Source organism: Mauremys reevesii, linkage group 1 (genome assembly GCF_016161935.1).
Source record: "Mauremys reevesii isolate NIE-2019 linkage group 1, ASM1616193v1, whole genome shotgun sequence".
Classification (NCBI taxonomy): Eukaryota; Metazoa; Chordata; order Testudines; family Geoemydidae; genus Mauremys; species Mauremys reevesii.
This window is the reverse complement of record NC_052623.1, coordinates 104,952,108-104,976,774: the sequence shown is the minus strand read 5'-3', so window position 1 is coordinate 104,976,774 and position 24,667 is coordinate 104,952,108. Positions and strand designations below refer to the sequence as shown.

At 38.9% G+C, this 24,667-nt stretch overlaps 1 protein-coding gene across 3 annotated transcripts in view; it reads left to right on the top strand.

Annotated features, from left to right (window-relative positions):
- Nucleotides 1-24,667, top strand: part of FGF14 (fibroblast growth factor 14) — a 684,378-nt gene that overhangs the window by 469,418 nt on the left and 190,293 nt on the right. For all 3 annotated transcript variants that reach the window (XM_039528332.1, XM_039528326.1, XM_039528342.1), the window contains exons 2-3: nucleotides 12,531-12,641; nucleotides 23,344-23,447. In XM_039528332.1, the coding sequence (XP_039384266.1) occupies nucleotides 12,531-12,641; nucleotides 23,344-23,447 (215 nt within the window). The remainder of the gene's footprint in view (nucleotides 1-12,530; nucleotides 12,642-23,343; nucleotides 23,448-24,667) is intronic.

The following is a 24,667-nucleotide window of genomic DNA, read 5'->3' as shown; positions in this document are numbered from 1 at the left end:
TGTGACATATATTGCAGTTCCTAGTTAATCACTTTGGAAACAGATAAAATTTCCTTTGTGGCGGTTCACTGACAGTGCAATTTTTCTGTTTGTCTATCTTGTTTTTGCTAGTCAATAGAAGTAAATGTAAAATTTCTCAAAAGTAATGAAAATGGTTTCTTTCAATATTTTGTGCAATTGACATTAACAAGAAAAAGGAGTAACTATAATGGACTACATTCTATGAATGTTCCAGCAGCATTTCAGAGTGATACTGCTGCATATCTAAACAGAAAGAACATACTTCATTTCATTTCATATGCTTTTATGTATTCTGGCAAGGAGTAAATGAACTTAATAACAAGTTAAGGACCCCTGCCACTCTGTATTATAGAAGAAGCTTCCTGTATACAACAATAGAAAATTGGCTGTGGTTCAAAACTTAATACTTAGCATTGCAAATTAAGCTGCTGCTGTTTTTCCATTGAGCCATGCTTTGATAATCTGGAATGCTTTATTTTCTATGGCTTTTTTCAGGTGCTTTCCAAATTAAAATTCTAAGGGAAATTGTGAAAGAAATATGGACTGAATTCAAATATAGCATTACTTTGTGGTGCAATATGCAAGGAGACAAATAATATAGGTTGTACATACAAAAGATTTCACCATTTTATTCTCAAAATGAAGTTTTCCAGAGAAGAGAGAATCAACTCAATTCATTCTTTAGTCAGTTAGCTATTGTGTGAAATGTATGCAGTTAAAATTTGAAAAGGTCATTTATTTCCATCCTATTGTACTTTCCATTTTCAGTGACAGCTCCAGAGAAAATCTTATTCTTAAAAGCCATTTACTGATTCAAAAGATCGCACATTAGTCAAATTTTATACATATAGGTAGATGGTAATAGTCTGTCACCTTGTGATGTCTCAGTACTTTTTGGATGTGAGTGAAATAAATTTGAATCTACTCTTTCACTGAAAGCAAGCCAGGTGGCAAGTACTGCAAAACAATGAAGATACTTGGGTCCTGGGCACAATGATACCGCATTATGTCTTAAAGAGAAACACCACATATTTGATGAGTATTATTAGAATTTTTATATAGTTTTATATTAACAGTAATTTAGATGAATGAAAATTCAACAGGTGTTTAAATGGACAGAAACTCATAAAAGCAGATGCAATGTATTCATCCTGAACTTCAAACCAACATATTGGAACATGTTTATGATAACAAGATTCAATCTACAGGACACTTTTTCTGTCTGTGTATAAAAGAGAAAACCAACAAAAATTAAAAACTGAATGGTAAAGCTGATACAATTTATACAATTATACTGTAAAAGAAGGAGTTAAACCAATGCATGTGCATGCATTTTAAGAAAGGACAAAGTGAATGCAACTTGTAGCAGGGCTGTTGGAGTCAGTAGATGCTGACCTCTGCCAAATAATAGTTGGATCTTTTATATAACCTTGATCAGTGTCAGCTGACTGGAGCTAGGAAATAAAGACCAGACTCTTTCCAGGATCCCTGTGCCTCATACTCTTATTACATGGGGACGTAATAAGTTAGGTACTGAACAAGTGACAGTTGAGCAAAGAAAGGTACTTGAATACCACAGTCTGAAAGGGAACATGACACAGAACTGGAGGAGGTTGCTATAGATTGCTAGAGGTTGCAAATTATCCTGGAAGCTAGTACTATTGAAGAGAAATCAGCGAGTACACAATCCACCAGAGTGCTACATGTGGCAAGCTCAGAGCACTGAAGGACTAAAATACAGACCAGTAGGAACAGAAAGAGGTATGCAATCCGGTAGACAAACTAAATAACAAAAATTAAAGAACACTGATACATGCAAGAATTGATGTGAGAATGGCACATTTCTTTAAATAAAAAAACTAGCTGTGAAATTACACCACTGACCATTAGCTTACAGACCTGTCTAATAAAGTAAAATCATGTGAATTTGAACCATTAACAGACAGATTTAATTAGAAACAAAACTATTTGTGGTATAATTGATAGACAGGTGAAAGCAAGGACGTTGTGGGTGGATGGGGGCAACCTTGATTTTCAAACAATAGTTAGCTAATGAAAATTGTGCTTGCCAAAATGAGTGTTTTACAAGAAGTGGAGTGCACCTAATTAGAAATGCATAACAAGACACAAAGACACAATACAAAACAAATATGGAAGCAATCATCACATAAATGCAAAGATGCTAGCACAAGGGGTTTGATGTCATGCATGCAACAAAAACAGCCATTTTGCAAAAGTGTGGCATTTTCAGTACAAATTGCAAAAGAATACAAAAGCAAAATTCATCTCATCAATACAATTCTTTGTTGGGTCTCTTAATGTTTACAGAGTAAGAGTGTACAAGAGATTAGTCACTGACATTGGAAATAACTGAACAAAAAGTGGATTTCACAATAAATACTGGAGCCGAGTGCAACGTAATCAAAGCAAGCATATACAAATGAGTGTCTCATATAATAGGTACAAAAAGAACCTATGTAACACAGGAATACTGTCATGTCTGCATAAAGGCAGATACTACTCATAAGAATATAAAACAGTGGAATGGGAAATCTTTTGTGAGCTTGGCTTGAAGGAACAGTTTGCAAATTCAAATCATCAATGGGTGTATAACTTGTCTTCTCAGTAGGATACAAAAATGTTCTTAGAGAATTTGCTTAGATATTTAATGGCCTGGGGTGCATTAAGTAGATAATATATCATGTCAATATAGAAACCAGTGTCCCACTAAAAATGCATACACTATATAAAGTCCCGTTAGCACCGAGACACATAAAGTAAAAACTGAACATGAACAGATGGTAAAATTAGATGTTCTTGAGCAAATTCAGACACCAGCTGACTGGGTTAACAGTATTGTTTAAATAATAGACTGAAAAATTTGAGCAAGGCCATAAAATGCAAGTAGTACCCCATCAGAACAGTTGGAGAGATCATGTCTAGACTTCAGAATGCAAGGGTTGTATAACACTTACTAACAGAAATCAAAGGATTTGTTGGACCATTCCAAGTACTAACCCCAGGACACACAGGCTGTAGATTTCCTGCTAAACACCCCAGATCAGATACAACAACATACTAACACACAAGACAACTATTTAAAACTAATATAAATATACAGTACCATTTATTGGTGGAGATTCTGTCTGCACTGATCACTTCTAGTTGAATAAGAATTTGAACAGTAACTTCTAGGAAATCTGCCATGAACGCAGATTTCTGTATGAGTCTGCCCACTCAAGTCCTATATTCAGGCATGGAGACATCACTCATAGTTGGGTCTGGATTATCAGAGGGTGCATGGTTCATGTCCTCCAGGTCAGGGCTATCTGTAATGGACAGACTGTCTATTGAAAACTGCTGTTGTCTGCAATGGCTGATGATCAGTAGTCACCAATTTAACTCCTGCAGTACAAATTTTCTTCCCTTTTTGGTATTGGGTGTTCTCCATGGATCAGACTTTTTTCATATCCTGAGTCCAATAACTGTATTTTTTCAAGCCATCAATGACTCTAGACCAGTGGTTCTCAAAGCCAGTCCGCCGCTTGTTCAGGGTAAGCACACTGGCAGGTCTGGCCAGTTTGTTTACCTGCTGCATCCGCAGGTTCGGCCGATCGCAGCTCCCACTGGCTGCGGTTCGCCACTCCAGGCTAATGGGGGCTGTGGGAAGGGCGGCCAGCACCTTTCACATTGTATGGTCCCCCCAGTAAGTGGGAATTGCAAATCACAGTCTCTGCAAAACCACACCAGGATCTGGGTAGCAGCATCCATGCTCAGGCGCTCTGTCTGGCTACAGGCTCAGGTGGAGGAGACAGAAGCAGTGCTGGCACAGGTGTTGCAGGTCTTCCTAACCATCGTAGGCCTCCCTCTGTCAAACTCCCTCTCAAACTCCCCTGTCTGCAATCCCCTGTCCACTTCACTCCGCTGGTCACTCTGCCTCTGGCTTTTAAAGTCCCAACTGCCACAGCAGCTGTAACTGAAACTGAAGTCTGTTCTTCCCTTCCTGTGGGCTTCCCATCCCCCTGCTAATTTTTGTGTAATGGAGCTTCCATTGTTTCTGGTCACAACTTGCTTAATGTCACTGGAGACAGATAGCTGTGATGTTGCCTCCTGTTTGGGAGAGACCTATTTTCTCCCTTTGTTTAGTCATAGCCTGTAAGCCTAATATCAATGAATACCCACAATTCCTTATATAATGTTAAAAAATTACATTTTATTATATTAATCACCAGTGTGTTATAGGCTTTCATCAAACACCTCACTCAACAAATTTGTATAATACAGTAATATTGTATACAATCAGTTGATTCAGTTGCTTATCACTTGAGGTTCAAACCTCTGTCTTTACAGCCCAAATAAAGTTTCTCTTCCCTTCTAAAAGCTCTCTCCTCCCCTGCTTTTTTTTATCTTGATAACTTTGTTTACCTAACTGGATCTTCATGGTTTGCCTGACAACCAGGCTGATCAGAGAAACAAATTCACATTCCTTTGTCTAGGGCAGATCTGTTTACCACCACCCACCTCCCCCAACATGCCTGATTTAAACACAATTTAGCCACCATCCCAATATATATCTATAACTCTTGATATACACCTTTTAATGATCAGTGAGTTACAACTTTTTCAATGCCATATTGCATTACACCTTTTAGATACAGATTATAACCATAAGGAGTTGGGGTACACTGAAATGGTCAGGCCAGCTGTAACTCATTTCCTTATACTAGCGGGCCCTTTGCCCTTTTGCATTGGGATGCTGTTAGGTCACACCGCTCCCATCTTACAAAGATGCAGGATGGCTAGCAACTGGCTTCCCAGAGGTAGCAGGTCAGTGCCCACTTTCCTGGACAAGGCATCTGCCACCATGTTTTCTTTCTCCTTTATGTAGAGGTGTTACAAACATTTCACATTCATCACCAGTGTGTTATTAGATTTGAAACAACGTGTTACATGCCACTTTTTAAATAAATATCGTGACACCAAAATGTGAGGTGTAGTGAGTATGCCTGGCCTGACAAGAGATGCTGACGATGAGTAGAAAATTACAAATGGGACTCTGTGTCACAGATGCACACCAAGGCTACAAAAAGTGCAAAACTTGGCATCTTGAACTTCCCTTTGCATAGATGCATATTTTAAGAGACTTTTGCTTGGGATTGTCTCAGCCCCTGATGCATTCTGAAGCATCAAATCCTGGATTTTTGAGTGTTTGGATGGTATGGGAATAATTGCCGATAATCTGCTGATTTGGGCCAAAAAAGACCAACTTCATAATGACAGACAGCATAATGTTAGTGTGCCATTCACTACAGCACAGAATGGCACTAGCATACTTGACAAGATAAAAGCTTTGGGGAATTTTTAAAAAAAGAGTTGTCACAGAAGCATCTCTACTGAAATATTTATAGACTAGCAAAGATCCTAGAATTTGTCAATGCAAGGTCACATGGGTTTCAAGCTGTCCCTCTGCAAAAGGAGCACCCAGTGGTAAATGCTTCCAAAGCATTGACTAACACACAATAGAACAATGTTCAGATTGGAAAAAAACAAATACTGTCAAGAGTGTTTTAATGGTGAATGATTTGATTAATGTGTGTGTGCAGAAATCAGTCAAGGCAGAAGCAGACCATAAACAGTTAGAAGCCATAGTACAGAAATCATTTTGCATAGTATCGCCTAGATGTCAGAAAATGATTATGAAATTGCAGAAGTGATAAGTGTGTGAGAGAGGCCCAGTAAAGAGCTTCTTACGTTCTACATGCTTTCAAAAGTGCCTATAAAGAGTGAAAGCAATGAGATGCAGGAAGAAACATTGAAATAAAGGTCAAGTACTGCCCCTTTCTGACCCAGCTTGAAAGAGTAATTCTAGATAGATGCAGGTTTCAGAGTAGCAGCCGTGTTAGTCTGTATCCGTAAAAAGAACAGGAATACTTGTGGCACCTTAGAGACTAACACATTCATTTGAGCATAAGCTTTCGTGGGCTACAGCTCACTTCATCGGATGCATAGAATGGCACATATAAGAAGAGTATATATATATACACAGAAGATGCCATACCAGCTCTAAGAGGCTAATTAATTAAGATGACCTGTTATCAGCAGGAAAAAAACTTTTGTAGTTATAATGGAGATGGTCAATTACAGACAGTTGACAAGAGGTGTAAGGATAGTTATCATAAAGAAATAGATTCAAGTAGTGTAATGACTCAGCCATTCCCAGTGTCTATTCAAGCCAGAGTTAATGGTATCTAATTTGCACAAAAGCTTATGCTCAAATAAATTTGTTAGTCTCTAAGGTGCCACAAGTGCTCCTGTTCTTTTTTTTAGATAGATGGTGAAGAGAAAAAAAATTCAGGCACATCTGAACATTTAAAAAAATGGAGGGGGGGCTTTTGAGGCGTGATTGTTGCATATGTTTCTCTACAAAGAATCTTATGTCATGATATTTTAGAGCATAAGATAAGAAATGTTACCACAGTGTCCATCTGAGTATTAAGAAGTGTAAGAACAGAACCTGAGATGTTCTGTTGTGGACAGGCATGAATGCTGCCATCAAAGATAAGGTATCCAAGAGGAAAACCTGCAAGAAATGCTAGCAACAAAATGCAAAAGAACCTTGAAAACTTTGAGGTTCTTGATTATCCTTAGCCCAAATTTGGTGCAGATCTGTCTGAATTTTATGGGAAAGGTTACCTCTAATTTGAAAGTTGCTGCTCTGCCTTTAATTTGAGTTGTTGCACAAAACTTTGAAAAGGAATGTAATAGTGTGATATCACAGACTCATCATGAGAAGATGAGCAATTCACCAGCAGCTCACTTCGCTAGTTCAAGCAGACTGACATGCCCTTTCTATGTACAGTTGAATGGTTAATGAATAAATCAGTACAAATGGCAAAGATTTCAATTAAAAAAACAACTAGTGAATTAAAGGGATCCAGGTTTAACATGGTTAGAATATCACACACACTTTACGTTATTTTATTAGGATCACCAGTTCAGATACCTATGGTGAGAAAGACAGACAAAAATTTTGGTGCCAACATTTAGCCTGCTTCCTAATCCTATAGCAGTAGATCCTAAAGTTGCTTAAGATCTACATGCCAGGGAACTAGAATAGATTAAAAGAATGCTGAAGTCATCCCCCATTGTAAGTCTTTCAAACAGAAAGTGGCTAGCAACTTGCTGAAGTAACAGCTACACCCTCTCCACCAATGTGATATGTCATAAGCACTCTAACGGTGTCAGGGCCTGTAATGTGGGCTATCTGACTTAGTGTTTGGTGTCAGGAGTAGAGTTGGGGTCGTGGTCACACCAGGGTTCAAAGCCAGGGCAAGAGTCAGAAGTCATGCCAAGGGTCAAAGCCAGAGTCAGTATCTGGGGTTAGGGTGAGGAAGCAGGCATCAGGAACAAGGAACAGGGCATGGTAAAAGGAACAGGGATGAGGCATGTTATCAGGAACGAGGAGCAGGAACCAGGCGAGAAAGCAGGGACCTGATCTCAGAAATCTGGGCAGCAACATGCCTAGTGACTACTTGCTCAGACAAGAAATGGGACAGGAACAGGAAGCCAATCAGCAGTCTGTTGTTAGTCATCTGACCCTGCTGAGTCAGTGAGTTTAGCGTCTCACCAGCAGTTGTCTCTCTAGCCCTTGCAGCTCAGTGGCACAGAGAATAATGCTCCCACTTGTCAGCCCTGGTGGCCTGGCTTTGACATTTGTGGCACCTGACAGTCAGCCCTGCTGTAAGAAGAGAAGACGTGAAAAAAACAAACCAAAACAAAGAGGACACTTGTGTTTTCCTTCTTGAGGACCCCAAGAATGCTGCTATCAGTATCACTAACAATGAAGAATATCAAACACAGTCTCCAAGTGGCAGAATCACTCATGGTGTCACACGGGCCATGGTAGAAGTAACCGTTTTGAGGTGAAGTGGATCAATAATTAAAAACCCATTGAGTTTCAGAGAGAGCACTTACTGACAGATGTCCAAGAAGAGTCAGAATAATTCCCTCATTTGTCGGGGGAGTCACAATATTACCAGTTGCAAGTATTGAAAAATCATAAGACAGGCCACCAAAATCATATTTTTAAAAATAGATATTTTAAATGTGTCCTCTGGAGCTTTTTTTTTTATAGCTGTTAGGATTCATATTTTCAAGTTTTTCTGCACAGTCATGAAGGCTAGAAACTTTTTTATTTAAATGTAAGCTGATATTCTCACTTACTCATCTGACACTAGGGAATAGGGCTTTAAGAAAAAGAAATAGCACAGGACATGATAAAAATTACAGTAGTTGAGGTATTGAGGTAAGGTCATCTACCCTCACTCTCTTTGTTTGTGTGTTTAATTGACTATATTTCTTTGTGGTTGGTCTCAGTGGATACTCTTTTTCTGTGTGTGTTTAGTTTAGGCAGGAGCAAAGGGCAGGGGAATGAGGGGACAGGAAGTAAATGAATTGTAGCCAGTCCGTGAATGCTGATGCCTATCATATTACTGGGATATAGTATAACCTTCTGTAACCCTGACATATCTCATGTGAGTGTGCACAGGTAATAAACATCAGTCCTTTGGCAGTACTCTGTATCCCATTCTTATTAGGAAACTATTGCTGCTTAAAGAACAAAAAACAGTGAACTGTATATGCTGTAAGGCCCTTACGGACTGGTTCTGAAACTTTCTGAAGCTGAACAGACTTATACTTCCTCTAATATCTTTAAATGATTGTAGTGCTTGTGGAAGGTACCAGATTGAAACTCCTAGAGAATGAAGTCTGCTGTTTAGCCACAGAACAGCTATAATACAGGCAGTAGTAGGTTTCTCTGCCAATGTGTCTCAGTTGTGTTCTGGAAGGCCACCTATATATTTGCAAGGGTAAGATTCGGCGTCCCTGCCCTGTCATCCCTACATCTCTTGCTAAAGATGCTGACCATGAGACTAATTTTCACAGTTTTTGTGAGGAGAACACTTGCTCGTTGTGAACTAGATTGAGATTAACAAATAATTTCACACACCCCTCAAATATCAATAACTTGGTCTGGGCTGATAACACAGAGATGAAAGGCTTCGTTTCTCATTACCAATTCATTGAGCAATTTAATCTTTTGAGCACTCCTTTAACTAATTAATTAATCCATGTTTCTACAGTGCTTTGAAGGTGTAGGGAGTTACAATAAACAAGTACTGAGTATTACTATTTAGGGCTGGTCATTTTCTTATTGGAAAAGAGGTTTGCTGAGATTGAAATTTTCAAGGGGAAAATTGCTTTTTGGCATAATTTTCCAACAGGAAAATTGAAACTAAACTTTTGGTAGGATACCTAGGCTTGTGGAGCATGAAGGGAGTGGGAGAAGGGGGTCGTAAGAATGTAGAGATAAAAGGAAAATTAAAAAGAAAGATTTTTTTGATAGTACAGACAATTGTAACAAGGTTTTATATCCTTTTTCTTCCATTATTTTCTCTGTCTTATAAGAACTACTTACTTTTCATAATGGAAGCATATGTTTTATATTAATCAATTCCAATAATTTTTAAAATGAAACTTGAAATGAAGGAGTCATGCTCACGTAACAATTGGCCAGGTTAGAATACATCTTTGATAGGTGAAAGCATTCCCAACGCATGCAGCTCACGCATTTCTAGCCTACTAATGCACACTACATGCAATGTCTAGACTACTAATAGAATGTGGCCTGCCTTATTGCCATTACTTTGCAGTATTTGAGTCTTGGCAAGAAAATGTTAAATGGAAAAGAACTGCCCATGGCACACAAGCCCCCACCCCAAAATTCTGGCTTAACTTGTGTTCACTCACAAGATTATTTTCACTCACGTAATTTTGTATAGCTAATAAAAAAGAGCTAGTTTAAAATAAAAGATCAACAATACAATTGTTTACCTCTTTAAAAACAAGTCGAGTTTATTTTTTTAAATAGCTAAGAAAATTGCTTTTAAAAGGTGATTAAAGTATACTTTTGATGGTCTACTCCAGGGGTAGGCAACCTATGGCATGGGTGCCGAAGGCGACACACGAGCTGATATTCAGTGCACTCACACTGACTGGGTCCCGGCCACTGGTCCGGGGAGACTCTGCATTTTAATTTAATTTTAAATGAAGCTTCTTAAACATTTAAAAAACCTTATTTACTTTACATACAACAATAGTTTAGTTATATAGTATAGACTTATAGAAAGAGACCTTCTAAGAATGTTAAAATGTATTCCTGGCATGCAAAACCTTAAATTAGAGTGAATGAATGAAGACTTGGCTGGCACACCACTTCTGAGAGGTTGCCGACCCCTGGTCTATTCTAAATTTCAACTTTGTCAATCAGCGCATTAGATGTAAACAGTTTCTGATAATGATTGACTTTAATTGAGCCTTCTTAGGAGACAGTGATTTTTTAAATTTAAAATAGTACCTTTTCCATTTAGTTGAAAGCTTATTTGCATTCATTTCAGCTTTGAGCATAGACATAACTACCTATGTCTTTACTAACATTGTATTTTCTCCTTTTCCCTTCTCTTGAAATGCTTCATGAATTGTCAAACAAGTTAGCTTTAAATATTTTCTTACTGATCTTTGCAATTTTGGCAGTTTTAATATGTATCAGGAATGATTTATAATTTTAAGCTTATCAGTTTAGAAACACAACAATAAAATGGTTACATATGTGTAGTGCCAGTCTGATCAGTGTTTTGGGGGTTTTTTTGAGTGATTAAAATGTTTTTCAGTATCCAGATTATGTTGATTAAGATAGTAGTTCAAGGCAGACAGTATACTCCAGTTCTTTTAGAAGACTTGTCAAACTAGTCCTGTGTAAGGGTTCTACAAGCCTTGCTGACATAAATAATCTTTATACAAGTGGTCCAGTTATGAGTCACTCATGAAAAGCTGGGTTTGCAAGACTGACTGTAATACGGCATATTTGTGGAACATTTGCTTATATTTCATAATACTTTGAACATTTTTGATCTATAGTCTTTATGATAAAAGCCTCTGAAATATTTACAGTTTACAGTGTAAAATGGAAAAAGTAAATTTAAATGTTTCTGTTTGTGTAAAGAATGACTTTTAACACATTTTATGAATAGCAAATACATTGCAAAAACCTGACAAATTAATCATTTATGTAGATCCTTCAATACTAGCTGATGCCTTTTGGGAAACTTTGTAAACATTCTATTTAGGAATAATTCTGTTTATATGCCACTATTTTCCATATTCCAATCTCCTTGTTCATTAAGAGCCAAGCTGTTGAACTCCTTACTCATATTACAAGTAATCCTATTGACGTCAGTGGGAATACTCATGAGAGTAATAGTTCATCAGTATGAGTAAGGGGTTCACAATCTGGCCCTAAATAAGAGTATTTGCATGAAAACAGGATCTGTATTCCTTAAGATTTCATCTATTCATCCTACTAATTACTCATCTGAAATTCTAATAAAATCTTTGTGATATTAGTTAATCGTTATGGAGATGAACATGATGTCAGAAACACAAAATTATTGCTGTATCCCCGCAGGTTGCTAGCCAGTCATATCTAATTTGTTAGGCAGAGTTGGGCCTGGTATGTATTTTGATGAGAGACATTTAAGGAAAACTCAGCTACTGCAGGAAGGTGGCATTCTACCCTGGAAGGACTGAACTAATTTGCCAGCAAGGTTTTATGGATGATGATGAGGCACCATCTCTGAGACAAAGCATAAGGCTGAAGCTCTGTGGTCCTTAATCCAGTGGTAATTCTCATGAAAGTAGAGGTGTTAAGCCTGGTGTCCTAGCCAAATTCCAATTTCGGGATAACACACTTATCCTTTTAAAATTCCCCTTTTACATTTCACTAGGTAAGATGTTTTCCTCCTAAATGCTGTTGCTAGTGAAGAACTCTTATGTCCTGCTGTAGGCATGGCTGTTTTTCAGAGCTGGGGTTTTTAGTGATACTTGTTTATTAGTCTATAAAGCACTTGGGTACCTTCCAGGTTCAATTATTATTAAATATTACACAAAAATGTGTCACTTCAGGTAGGGAATAAAATGAAAAACAAACAAACAAAAAAAACCTGAACGCTAAGCAACACAGGCAGATTTTTCATGTGAGTGTCCCTAAGAGTGACCAATGAAGTATAGTAATTAAATCTAAATTATGTGAAACATGAACAGGGTTTTTAGAAATGGTTTTTTTCCTGAAATATTTTCAATGAGGCTCTTTACATTAAATTATTGTTAATTGCAATCTGAAATGTCCTTGTAGGGGCTAATGTAGTTTAAACTAGAGTTTTTCATACAGTAGTTCAGCATTTTTTATCTCTGTTAATTACCATGAAGAATGTTCACAGGAGAAAAGAGGACATAAAACTGGTGTAGTAAAAGTCTGATGGAAGAAATTTTCTTTCTTCATCTCCAACAGATATTGTTACATACTGAGACAGTCTTCCTTCTACAATGAGAGAAATAGGGATAACTCTTGGAAAAAGTTTTGAGGCTACTGACAAAATATGTTTGTCTTTCAGATCCCCAGCTCAAGGGTATAGTGACCAGGTTATATTGCAGGCAAGGCTACTACTTGCAAATGCACCCCGATGGAACTCTCGATGGAACCAAGGATGACAGCAGTAATTCTAGTAAGTGACTGCTCTAGGAGAATGTATTAATCTCAAACCCAGATTGCAGATGTAATCATTCAAATATATACGTGCAGACACTATTTTAATGGGTTTTGAGGAATTTTGATGTATTTTGGCAAAAAGATTCTGTCAACTTAAAATATATTAAACACTAGCATGCCTTTTAAAGAATCCGTAGCGCTCCTGCGTGTGTAAAAAGTATCCAGGAAAGAAGCATCTATGCATTTTGTTAGTGTCTGACATGAAGTTTTGGATTTTCAAAAGTGCTCAGCGTTGGTCTAACTCTACTCCCATTGAAGACAATGATAAAATTCCAGTTGAAATCAGTGAGAGGAAAGTTAGGCCAATACTGAGCACTTTCGAAAATCCACCGTAAAACATTTATCAGCAACATTTTCCTTTATCGTTGAAAAATAAATATAGAAAAAAAGGATCAAAGAAAATATCTTTGGAACGCTGACAACCAAGGCCATGTAATTAAGCATATGTTTAATTTTAAGGATGTTATTAGACCCATGGAAGCATATGCTTAAGTATCTTACTGAATTGGGGCTAAAGAGACTGATTCTACAGTCCTATCCCAGCAAGATTCCAATGACTTCAATAGGATTTCTGCAAGTGTGGGGACTGCAAAACTGGAAACAATTTGAAAAGCTATCCAAACAAAAATGGTGTCACTTTTCAAATCTCTTATGGATCATTTTTAGTGTTATTTCTTTCAGTATAATACTGCTGAACATTTTGATTCAGATAATGAATATATATTTTACAACTTGAGCTGCAAGTGGTGGGTAAGCAGACTTGCCCTCACTCTCGAATGGTTCAATTTGAATAATTTTCATAAAGCACAGAAGACTTTGGAGGTTTATTTTTATTTTTTGTTTATAAGACATTTATTTACTCATTACTCATACATTAATATATGCCTGATTGGAATTAGACTCCAGGAGGTGCAAATTCTGTTTTTGTTTTGTTAGATCTTCTTTTATTGAGACTATACCTGATAACACAATATGTGTCCTTAATGTATTTCATACACAGATACTGTTACTGTTTTATTAACTGTTATACTTTTCAGATTGTAGCAAACTAATTACTGTGTATATCACTGTTCTCTCTCTCTGCTATTTTTCTGTTTCTTTCTCATCTCCCCGTTTTTCATAACTGTCTTTCTGTTTTCTCCCACTTAAGTATGTCCATTTCTAATGTCCCTTCTCTATTGGCCCAGTACTGCAAGGTGCAGAAACAAGATTTCTCTTGCTTTCAATAGGAAAGCATTTTGCTTGCATGAGGCCTGCAGGATGTGTGTGTGTTTTTTTGTTTGTTTGTTTCTCTTCCCCTGCCTTCATTTGGGGAGGCGTGTAGTGGCAGGGTTGCAGGAGTGTTCTTTTTATTGTTACAACACATCTAAATAAATAAATCTTTCTTAGAAACCTACTTGTGGACATTGAAATCTTTGAAAATCTAGGTCACAACCCCTTACTTTCCTCTCTTCTCCATTGTCATCTTTTTAAAGTCTCCCATCTTTTCTCCCTCAGTGTTTTTCTCTTCCCTTTCTCTATTTGTCCGCCTGCTCTCTCATTCTCTCCCATAGTTTCAAAATGCCGAATAATCTTTCTTTTCCAAAAACAGCCTGTGCAAAATAAAGGTATTTCATATTCAAGATAAATAAATAATGGTGGGTCCTGTTATATTTTACATTTGCATGAGTTAGCGATTAGGCTGTAAATTTTCCCAAAAATTTAACATTATTTGCTATGGAAAAAATGGGCATGATTTACCATTCAGCACTGGATTAATCCTGTAGCCACTTTGAAATCAATGGATTTACACCATTGTAAAACGTGAGTAACACAGTGGTAAACCAGGCCCAATGTCTGGATCAGTGGCAAATGCAATATAGTATTTAAAATGTTACCAGCTAAATGCATGTATTGCCACCTTAAACTTTTAAGATAAATAATATATCAATGCCAACACTATCTTGCAAATCCAAAAGATAATGTGTGTCACCACATGTGCACTTTCAGGAATATATGAACAGCTATCAGTCTCTGTCTCCTTACTGTTGCTGTTGCCAGTCCCTCATATTAGTTGTTTGTCTTTTTTCCTCTTTTTTTCTTTTTATTCCCCAGTCTTTGTCTGGAGTATGTTATTGTTTCCTTTCATTTTCCTATACTGTAATTCTGGTTTTACTATGCCCCCTTTAAAAAAATTCACTAATTTTTCTGGTGGATGAACTAGCTTTTACTCTTTTGTTTTGCCCTTCATTTTGCAATCTCCTTATTTTGAGAATTCAAGCCCCAGTCTTACTGGTGGATGTGGTTTGGCTGGCCCTACAGGTGAGAAGTGGAAGAAGTATTCAGCATTCAACCTCACCCTCATCCTTGCCTTATCTTGCTGCTGGTTGGTTTGGAGTGTGGATGAGATTTCTTCTAACTGTTGAGTTTACACTTTGCCTATTTGATTAACAGTTGCCTCCAACTTGTGAGGGGCATAGGGATACGTTGATAGTCAGGTGGGGAAGGAAAGCACTTTTGTCTCCAACAGGGAGCATGGAGCATCCTGTCCTTTTTGAGAATAGCTTTGGATTGAGGTTGATGAAAGCGCTGTTGGATTAATGTTGCTGGTTGGCATGAACGATTGTGCCTCTGCCGTGCTTTTCAGCATGCTCTGCGCTATAGCTGATTGGCACTGAATGACAGGAAAGAATTTTCCCCAGCCCACGGTTTGGCTCAGCATCTGGCTCCCCTTGACCATCCAGGGGGAACGGCTAGTGAGGGATGGATGAAAGTGCTTTGAGTTCCTGGCAGGGAAACATTGTGAGAGGTTGAGTCACACAGTCTTTTCTTCTGCTTCTTATTTATTATTTATAGAGCATCCAAACTTGTGCTAGGCAGCTAGAGAATAAATTAAAAAATATGATCTCTGCCCCCCAAAAGCTGACAGTCTAATTTTAGAAATGTCTCAAGGCATAGGAGTAACAAACAGTAGAGAGTGCTGTAGTGAGGTAGGACAAGGGTAACTGTAAGAAGATCTGGTAGTTATCAGTTTGGGTATGTGCATATCTAATGCTTCCATTACAATCCCACCAAAAGTCGTCTTTTAAATTAAAGCTTCTAGCTATTTATAATGGGTGGGATTTTCAGAAATACTTGGTGTTAGTCTAATGCTTCTCTCATTGGAGTCAATGGGAATTTTACCAGTGATTTCAATGGGAGCAGAGTTAGACCAATGCTGAGCGCTTTTGAAATCCCACCCTGCAACTTCACAGGGGCAGTGTTCCTCAACAATAAATAATATGACATATTGCTGCCACAGCTTATCTTAAACCTGAGCATAGGGCCAGGAGTGAGTGGACCTGGCAATGCAGTAACCAGTAAGTTACATAGGAGGCCTTTTTACATTTAGTATAGATTAGAAGTACCCCTTTTTTTAACCCAGTTCTTTGAATAAGGAAGGGCTGATTGGGGAGAGGAAGTAAGAAAGAAAGGATCACATGTGATAGATACTAGCTATGTCACTTAAGGCACTTCTGGAAGGTGCTCGATACGGCGGTGATGGGCATACTACAAGAGCCTGAACTGAACAGAATTTGGTGGATTTCAGTTCAGAGCTGTTTTCCATTGGGGTCCTCATCTCTCCTGGGACCTGTTAAAAACACTGGCTGAGGAGGTATGGACTAGTCCATCTGTTGGATAATGGTGGAGAATGAGCTTTCCCATTTTGCATCATAAAATTGGTGCCATTTGTTGAAACCATAATTTGTGCATTGAGTCCTTTATTTGCTGATCTTTCACTGGGAATGCCAAATAGGTTTTATTACAGTACTTCTAGTTTCTTTAATATTCCTCCTATCTTATCTTGTCCTTCTCTTCTCCCCTCAGTTGGTGTATCACTCTGTTTCTGAGCTGGCTTGAGGCTGGTACTATTTAGCTTAGCTGTCCAACTCCAGCCTCTAACCTATGTGGGCCCCAAAAGTGTTCCCAATATCATTTAGTGTGATGGAAACTTCCTTTTGGGACAGTTTGTGTTTTCACTGTTTTCCACAGGGCAGACCACTGTTAATTTGAAAAGTGGATCTGACACATGATGTGATTAATATAGAGCCCATGAAGAAGAAGTGTAGGAGATTTCTATACTATGGTCCTGGAGACATTTAAAATGTTATGTTTTCCAAACCACAGGCTCCTTTGTGAACCATTGGAGCTGATCAGTGTTCGCTGTCATAATTCCAGCATTGTTATCTCATGAACTAACTGTGGGGTTAGTAGAATCCAGTTTGATTTAGAACGTGGGCAAAACTGATTCTTTCATTTTGGAGATTGCAACCCAATCAAACTGCCTTAACTCCCTGTCTCATTTTCTTTCTCCTGCAAGAGAGACCTTAAACAGTAATCACTAACATAGTTCAGTATAATATTTACTTCCAACAGTTACTTATATAGTCAATATATTGATTATATATCATAAGCACGAGAGATCTAGTTTATGTATAATTAAACCAAAACAACTACAAACAATTAATGAGTATTTGGTTTCTTTGTTTCCTAAAGAAAAAAATCATGAAGAAAAAGAAGAAAAAGCAAGGATGATGTCTTGATTCCACAATACTGTGTTTTTGTTGATTTAAAATAAACCTGATTTTAACATCTAAATGCTGTTATTCCTTGTATGTAGCTTTCAATTATATATAGTTACATTAAAACATGTTACGAAGTTAAGCACTCAAAACTTGCCCATTTAACCTTAATTTAGCCCCACTTTGGATACGTATTATGATAGTCTTTAAGTACATGATCACATGCATGTTTTGCTTGCCTCAGTCAGCACAGAGGATGGATGGTGTTCAAGTAATGGTGCAGCTGTTCAATATTTCTCTTATCTTCATTGTCAAACACTAGGTCAAGCTCTCTCTTGCTGGTCGCACACCAGGCTGCTGTGTTTGGACCCACACACAGGAACGGTGTTCTTCTGATTGCCCCTGGAACTTGGCAGACTTCAGCCACAGTCTCTGGCCTCTCAGACACACTTCAGGCACAGGCTATGTGTCTGGTACCACCTCCAGGGGAATGGGATCCTGCAGTCCAACTGCCCTAGGCCCCTCAGGACATCCCAGTTATTCAAACACACCTTCCCTAGAGCTCCACCCTTTACTCTAGTACTCTGGGTACTCTAGTTTACAGTTTAATCCTTCAGGGATATGTGATAGTTGAAGCAAGAACACATAGACTCTGCAAAAGGATTTCTAAACAAATCACACTTTAATTATAGGCAGAACAAGAGAGATACAGATCTATGGAAAACAAGAAAACCTGCATGCCAAACCCTGTCTCACTTTCCTCACCACTTCCAGAGTCTTTTGGAATTTGGTCCTTGACTCTTCAGGGAGTCCAGGATTCTACTGCACCCACTCTCCTCTTTCCTTCCTCCTGCTCAGTCTTGCATTCTAATTTTGCTCAGTGAGAGAGAGAGAGAGAGAGCTAGTCAGCTAACCTGGTCCATTTATAATTTCCAGTCCCCTCTGTCATGTAAACCTCCTGGTCAGCTTCAAACCCAACCCCTCAGGTGTTGAAGATTCCCTTCAAGTGGTCTGTAGCTTGATTACCACCCACCTGGAATCCAGACTTGAATACCTGGTTTTACCTAGGTTGCAGCCATCCCATTGATCTGCTAGGGTGAAGCTTATTCAGTTGTTGATAATCCTCAATGACTGTCCCACTTGGAGGTAGATACCTAGGTGCCAGTCCCCCTGTCTCTGCCACAAGGAGTATGATGCAAGAATACAGTAAAAACCACTTCTGTGGCAAAGGCAAGGATAGAACCCAATTATCCAGGGTGGCGTTCAGTCACCTTCAAGATGAGACCATCCTTTCTCTCTCTTCCTGCAGCCCCCCTGCCTCATTACTACACACCTCCCAACTTCTGCAACAAAGGGAAGGATCTTACAAACAGGCTCCTTCACTACACAACCCTGATTCATCCCCAGAGCAGCTCTGTACTGTGCACTGAATGGGACACAGGTCCCATGTTAAAAATAGTATGTGATCATGTAATTAAAGAGCAGGGGAATGAATTTAGGTTGCACAGTTAGCCTTAATTCGGGCAGCTCCTAATTTTTGAGTGCTTGGTTTTGCAACTTGAGTTATACACTTTTAAGATAGGGTTATGGGTAGGGCTCTACCAAATTCACGGCCATGAAAAACATGTGACAGACTATGACATCTGGTCTTTTGGGTGCTTTTACCCTATACTATACAGATTTCACTGAGAGATCAGAGCTTCTCAAATTGAGGTTCCTGACCCAAAAGCAGTTCCAGGGGGACTGCGGTATTTCCACCCTTACTTGTGCGCTGCCTTCAGAGCTGGGTGGCTGGAGTGCAGTGGCTGTTGGCTGGGCGCCCAATCCTGAAGGCAGCACCGCCAGCAGCAGTTCAGAAGTAAGGGTGGCACAGCCTTATTTCTGTGCTGGTGCTGGTGGTGGTTCTGCCTTCAGAGCTGGGCTCCCAGCCAGCAGCCCTTCTCCCACCCGTTGGGCCACTAACTGGGAGCCACCCAAGGTAAGCCCATGCCCCAACCCCTTGCCCCAGCCCTGAGCCCCTCCAAACCCATAGCACCCTCCTGCACCCTAAGCCCCTCATCCCCAGCCCCAGCCCAGAGCCTGCCCCGCACCCCTGCCTCAGCCCAGAGCTCCCTCCCACACCCTAAACCCCTCATCCCTAGCTCCACCCCAGAGCCCTCACCCCTCCTGCACCTCAGCCCCCTGCACCTCAACCCACAGCCCCCTCCCGCAATCCAAATCCCTCTGCCCCTCCCCGCAGCCTGGAGCCCCTCCTGCATCCCAAGTCCTTCATCCCCAGCCCCACCCCGGAGCCCGCAGCCCCAGCTGGAGCCCTCAGCCCCTCCCGCATCCCAGCTTCCTGCCCCAGCCCGGAGCCCCCTCCCACACCCTAAACCCCTCATTTCTGGACCCACCCTGAAGTCCGCACCCCCAGTTAGAGCCCTCACCCCTTCCAACACCCCAACCCCCCGCCCCAGCCCAGTGCAAGTAAGTGAGGACGGGGAAGAGCGAGCCACCGAGGGAAGGGGAATGTAGTGAGCAGGGTGCGGGGCCTTGGGGCAGGGGTGGGGCCTCGGGGAGGGGGCAGGGTGTTCAGTTTTGTGTGACTAGAAAGTTGGCAACCCTAGTTACTATGAGCTGGGCCTAAATAGCTCAATTCAATCTTTAGGGAGAGATTAATAGGGTTACAGCTGAAGTGCTAAAAGATTGAAAGTTGCAAGCTGGCATGGAAATAGTCCGCACTGAGGAGCACTGCAGAACCAGGTTCTATAGGAAATTGATTTTTATTTGACCAACTTATGAGCATGTGGATATCACATACTGAGCCTGAGCTATCGAGTGGTTTGCTAAAATCAATGAGAAGTGTGCACCAAAGAGAGTTATACTGGGCATATGTGCATCAATAGTTGTATGCAGACTTATCTTTGTCCCAATGAAGTACAAACTGTCCTGTGGAATGAAATCCAGGCACGCTCTCAGCTACTGGACCAATGCTCTTTATTAGCAGAGTTCCAGCATTCTGCTTTCCATTTTAACAGCTCTTGCACTAGTCTAATTCCTTCAGTGCTGAGGATCTAAGGTTATAATTTGGTGGCCTTAAAAAGACACATAATTAAATCTCTCTCTCAGTGCTTGCTAAACCACCAGACGTTAATAAACATAAATCTCTCTCATTTGTTTTCTCATTATTTGCATAAAAACACTGTAATTATTTCAGGTCTGCAATACCTTCTTCACGGGTTGTCATTGTCTGACTCTGGTCCTGTTTCTTTGTTCCCAAATGATGTTACTGAAGTTTGCTTGCCAAAAGTTTTGAAGAGACTTCTGTGATTTGGAGTCGTTATTAACAGTTTTCCTGGATCTTTTGTGTCTTTGTGCATCTTTCTTTAGTGAAGTTGTTTGATTTCCTACCTAGTGCCCCTTAATGACCAGAAATAGAGGACAGGATATATATGCCCTCTTCTCTCTGTTATTGTTGTTATTTATTATTTGTATTACTGTAGCACCTAGGAGCCCTAGTCATGGACCAGGACCCCTCATTGTGCTAGGCACTGTACAAACATTATGCTTTTAATGCACATTCAGATTTCCTCCTATCATTTTATTTTTTGATCTCAGTCTTGAATGCTCAATGCCTGCTTCTTCCATGAATAGATCCTTGCTCTTTTCATGCACCCCTTTAGTCATTGAATAATAACCTTATATTCTTTTGGAAGGCTTAATCCTCCTCCAAATTCTCTCCTCCTTCAGATCCCTACCCAAGACCCAATTCTGCTGTGACACCTAACAAGAAGCCATCCAAATAATGGTGTCTTTGCTGTGTGACAGTTGGGGATAACTGACGTTACTTATTATTTTAAAACCTTCAGATGATTTGGAACCTTCAGACGCCATCAAACTGTGCAATAGCTAATTTAGATACTCCTATGATCCTTTTCTTTTTCATTACGTGTTGTACTCCCCATCTCCCTTCCTTCCTTGTCTTTGTCACATTCATGGTCTCTTGTTTCAGATTAGATTAGGTACATGTGTTTACCGTAGGCTTGTACAGTGACTAGACCAATAAGACCTCCCCCAGTCTGAACGAGGTCCTTGGGAGCTACAGCAATACAAATAACACATATTAATGCTAATTTTTGGCTTAGGTATAACTTTCTGTATAGCACCTCTTAACTCTTCTCTTATATAAATCCATCAATTTGTTTTCTGTATCTTCTGGAGTTCTTTTTTATGCACTTTCTTTTCATTCTGAAGCTGCAGGAAGTAGGCTGCTTTGTCACAGCATCTTCCAACTTTTTCACTGTGGCAATACTTCTTAACAGGATCGTTTCCATGTATTTTTCTATTGCAGGGGCATATTTCTGATAATGTTGTTGGTATATGTTGAGAGAATATTTTAGGGTATTACCATTCTAACAGGCCATATACTCTACTCCGTTTATGTAGATGTGGTTAGCTTCCTCTGAGTCAATATAGTCTCCTTTATATCTCTATAGCCATTGCCTGACTAACCTGGAGTTCTTGCACCTAGGCTACATGTCTGCCTTGTTGATAGTGAATGCATTTCCCCTTTTTCTGATGTGAGTTTGAATTCTGGGATCTTAGGTAGGGATTGTACCATGAAGCATACTTTCTTGCCATATATATGACATTCCTTTTCAAATGCTGGGTAACCTACCACACCTTTTGTGGGTGTTTTGAAATTCAGTTTTACCTCTTGAGACTTAACTGGCTGGTACCATGGTCTTATGTGTCTTTAGTCTACATACAGGTTGTACTTTGCTTTTCATCCAAGGGCCTGGGCCTTTCCCACTTCCTAGCTCATCCAGGGCTTAAAAGTTGTCCAACATGAGCTCTGGCTCAGGGGCTGTTCCCCAGAACCTGAGTGATGCACAGTTTGCATCTTATCTCATAATCCAGGCCAGCAAACTCATGCATTCTTATTGCTGTAATTTGGCATAAAAGTTGGTCCATGTCTCACTTGCCTGAAAACTAATAGTTTATATACCTTGTTTATTTTGTTTTAAAATAGGGGGGTGATCAGTCAGAACACTAAAGTCTTTTTCAAGGAGATCTTCTCTGCCAGGTGTTTTGCTGGGCATGAGTCATAAAATGGCATTTGCCATCTTTCCCGTGTAGTGTAGCACAAGTGCAACTTTCCATTTTGGACTTGCAATTTGAACTGCAGCCAACAGATTTCTAAACTTTCTTGTTCATTTATTCCATCATTATACAGCATCTCCATCCTGATGGTTCTTAAATGTTGGCAGTAAAATTAATTCCATGCTGTTTTTCTCTCGATTTTTGTTGATTTTGTTCTGAGATTTTTGAAGTCTTTTTCCCCCTACTTGCACCTTTATATTGTTTTCTTTTCAGCCTTTTATAAAAATGATTGTTGTCTTTTTATCTTAAATCTATGTACTTTTGTTACAACAGCTGTTGTTAGCTGTTTCTCTTTAAAGCCTCAATTTCTGAAAGCATACTTATTCAGGACAGCTCAAGTACATGCACATGCTTAAAATCTGTGCTTGATTACTTTTCTGCATAGAAGCCTAAGTGCTTTCCCATATGCTGAGTCTATGTACCATTGCTTATATCAAAGATGCTCTCAACAAAAATATCCATTGCACTTTCAGTTCTGGGCCCATAGCCTTGCTGAAAGCAGTTTTAATGGGGGTGCTTCATAGTACAATAACGTTTAAGGGGAAAAAATAGGCAAAATGGAAAGATTTTCATTCTGGAGAATAAGCTATGATTGTTACTCTCACTTTCTGCATGAAACGAATAGATGACAAAATGTTATACTTGGAAATTTTCTATCCCCTCCCCCACCTTTCTATGGCTACAGCATTTTCCATTCATTGAAATTGTGATGCTATTGTACTCTTTGCAATCCTATGAGATATTCTTTTTATTTGCTAGCTAGCAATTGTGCCAATACTAAAATGCTACAGAAATAATTGCCAATTACATTTGCAACATAAAGCTTAAATACTAACAGCAATGCTTTCTTAATTAAAATTTTATTGAAATCAGAGCTTTTTGTGACGACGGTAACAGTTGCTCTTTGTTCTTGATTTTGATTATTCAAATACTTTATCGGTTCTCATCTGTGACAGATCATGTTTATATTTACAGCTCTGTTCAACCTTATACCAGTGGGACTACGAGTTGTCGCTATCCAGGGTGTAAAGACAGGGTTGTATATAGCCCTAAATGGAGAAGGTTTCCTCTACACATCAGTAAGTAACATGCTGTGGATATTTTGAATTCTTTTGACACACATATCCAAAACAGAAATGTGTACCGGAATGAAACATATCTCATTACGATAAGTCCTATAGAAATTAATAGAGATTCAATCAATATGGTTTTAGAGTTTCTAAAAATTGCTCTAAAAACCTATAGAATTTAACAGAAAATGATATCCTTGCTGTAGAATTTTCTGAAAAACATTCTATAGAATTCTATAGCAGGGATATATTTAGCTACTGAAATCTGTGAGATGGTTTAGTAAAACTACAGATGGGTTATAATTTTCAGTTAAAGACTCTAGAACTTTTCTGTAAGTGTCTGCAGTGCCTTCATTACTGGCATGATGTTCAGGATCTAAAACTTGCTACAAAAGTTACTTGAATTATGAATGTTTAGTAAAATAAGGTACTTCTGTAATGAAATTTACATTCTTGTTATATATCAATATCTTTTCATTGTGTGTATCACTAATTTTTTTCGCCAATGGCTAGGAATATTAGAATTTGAAACATCACTTGTATTAATAAAAATATTATCATATGATTTTAAAGGATTTTGAAAAATTTCTATGTAAGAATTGCATGAAATAATACAGACCTGCAAAATGGCCAAAGCTAAGAAAGTTCCTTCAGGCAAAATAATGCTGCTAAATAAAATATCTTAAGATATTTCAAATCAGTTAATTCTAATCAGTCAAAGTGTGGTGGTGTTACAGCTGTGAAAAGCCTCAGTGTTATATAGGGTTAACTTAATGACAGTATTAACCAGGTGTTTAGGGACTTTTTTTTTCCACTGCAGTGGATGCTGTTTTCTTACTGTATCTCATGCTCTTTAAATTTCTTATGTCAAGATGATATTCCAGTCCACACGGAGTTAAAATATAATGCTTTGTTTCCATTGTGCCTTGAGAGGAAATTGGGCAGATTTTGCTTCTATGCCCTGAATGAAAGTATTCTATTTCTTTTAAATATGTGACTGTCATTGAAAAGTTAATTAGAAGGAAAAAAGTATATTCTAATGTTGAATGTCAACACCAAGAAAAATGCCTAATCATAGTATGTCTCTGGGATACCCCAACAAATGTGATGTGAAAGATTTATTTTCTTTAGTCTGAAAAATATAACACAACATACAATATCTCCCTACAGTGAAGACTAGAGCACTGTTGGCCTCCCATTTTCTGACAGTTTCATGTACACCTCTACCT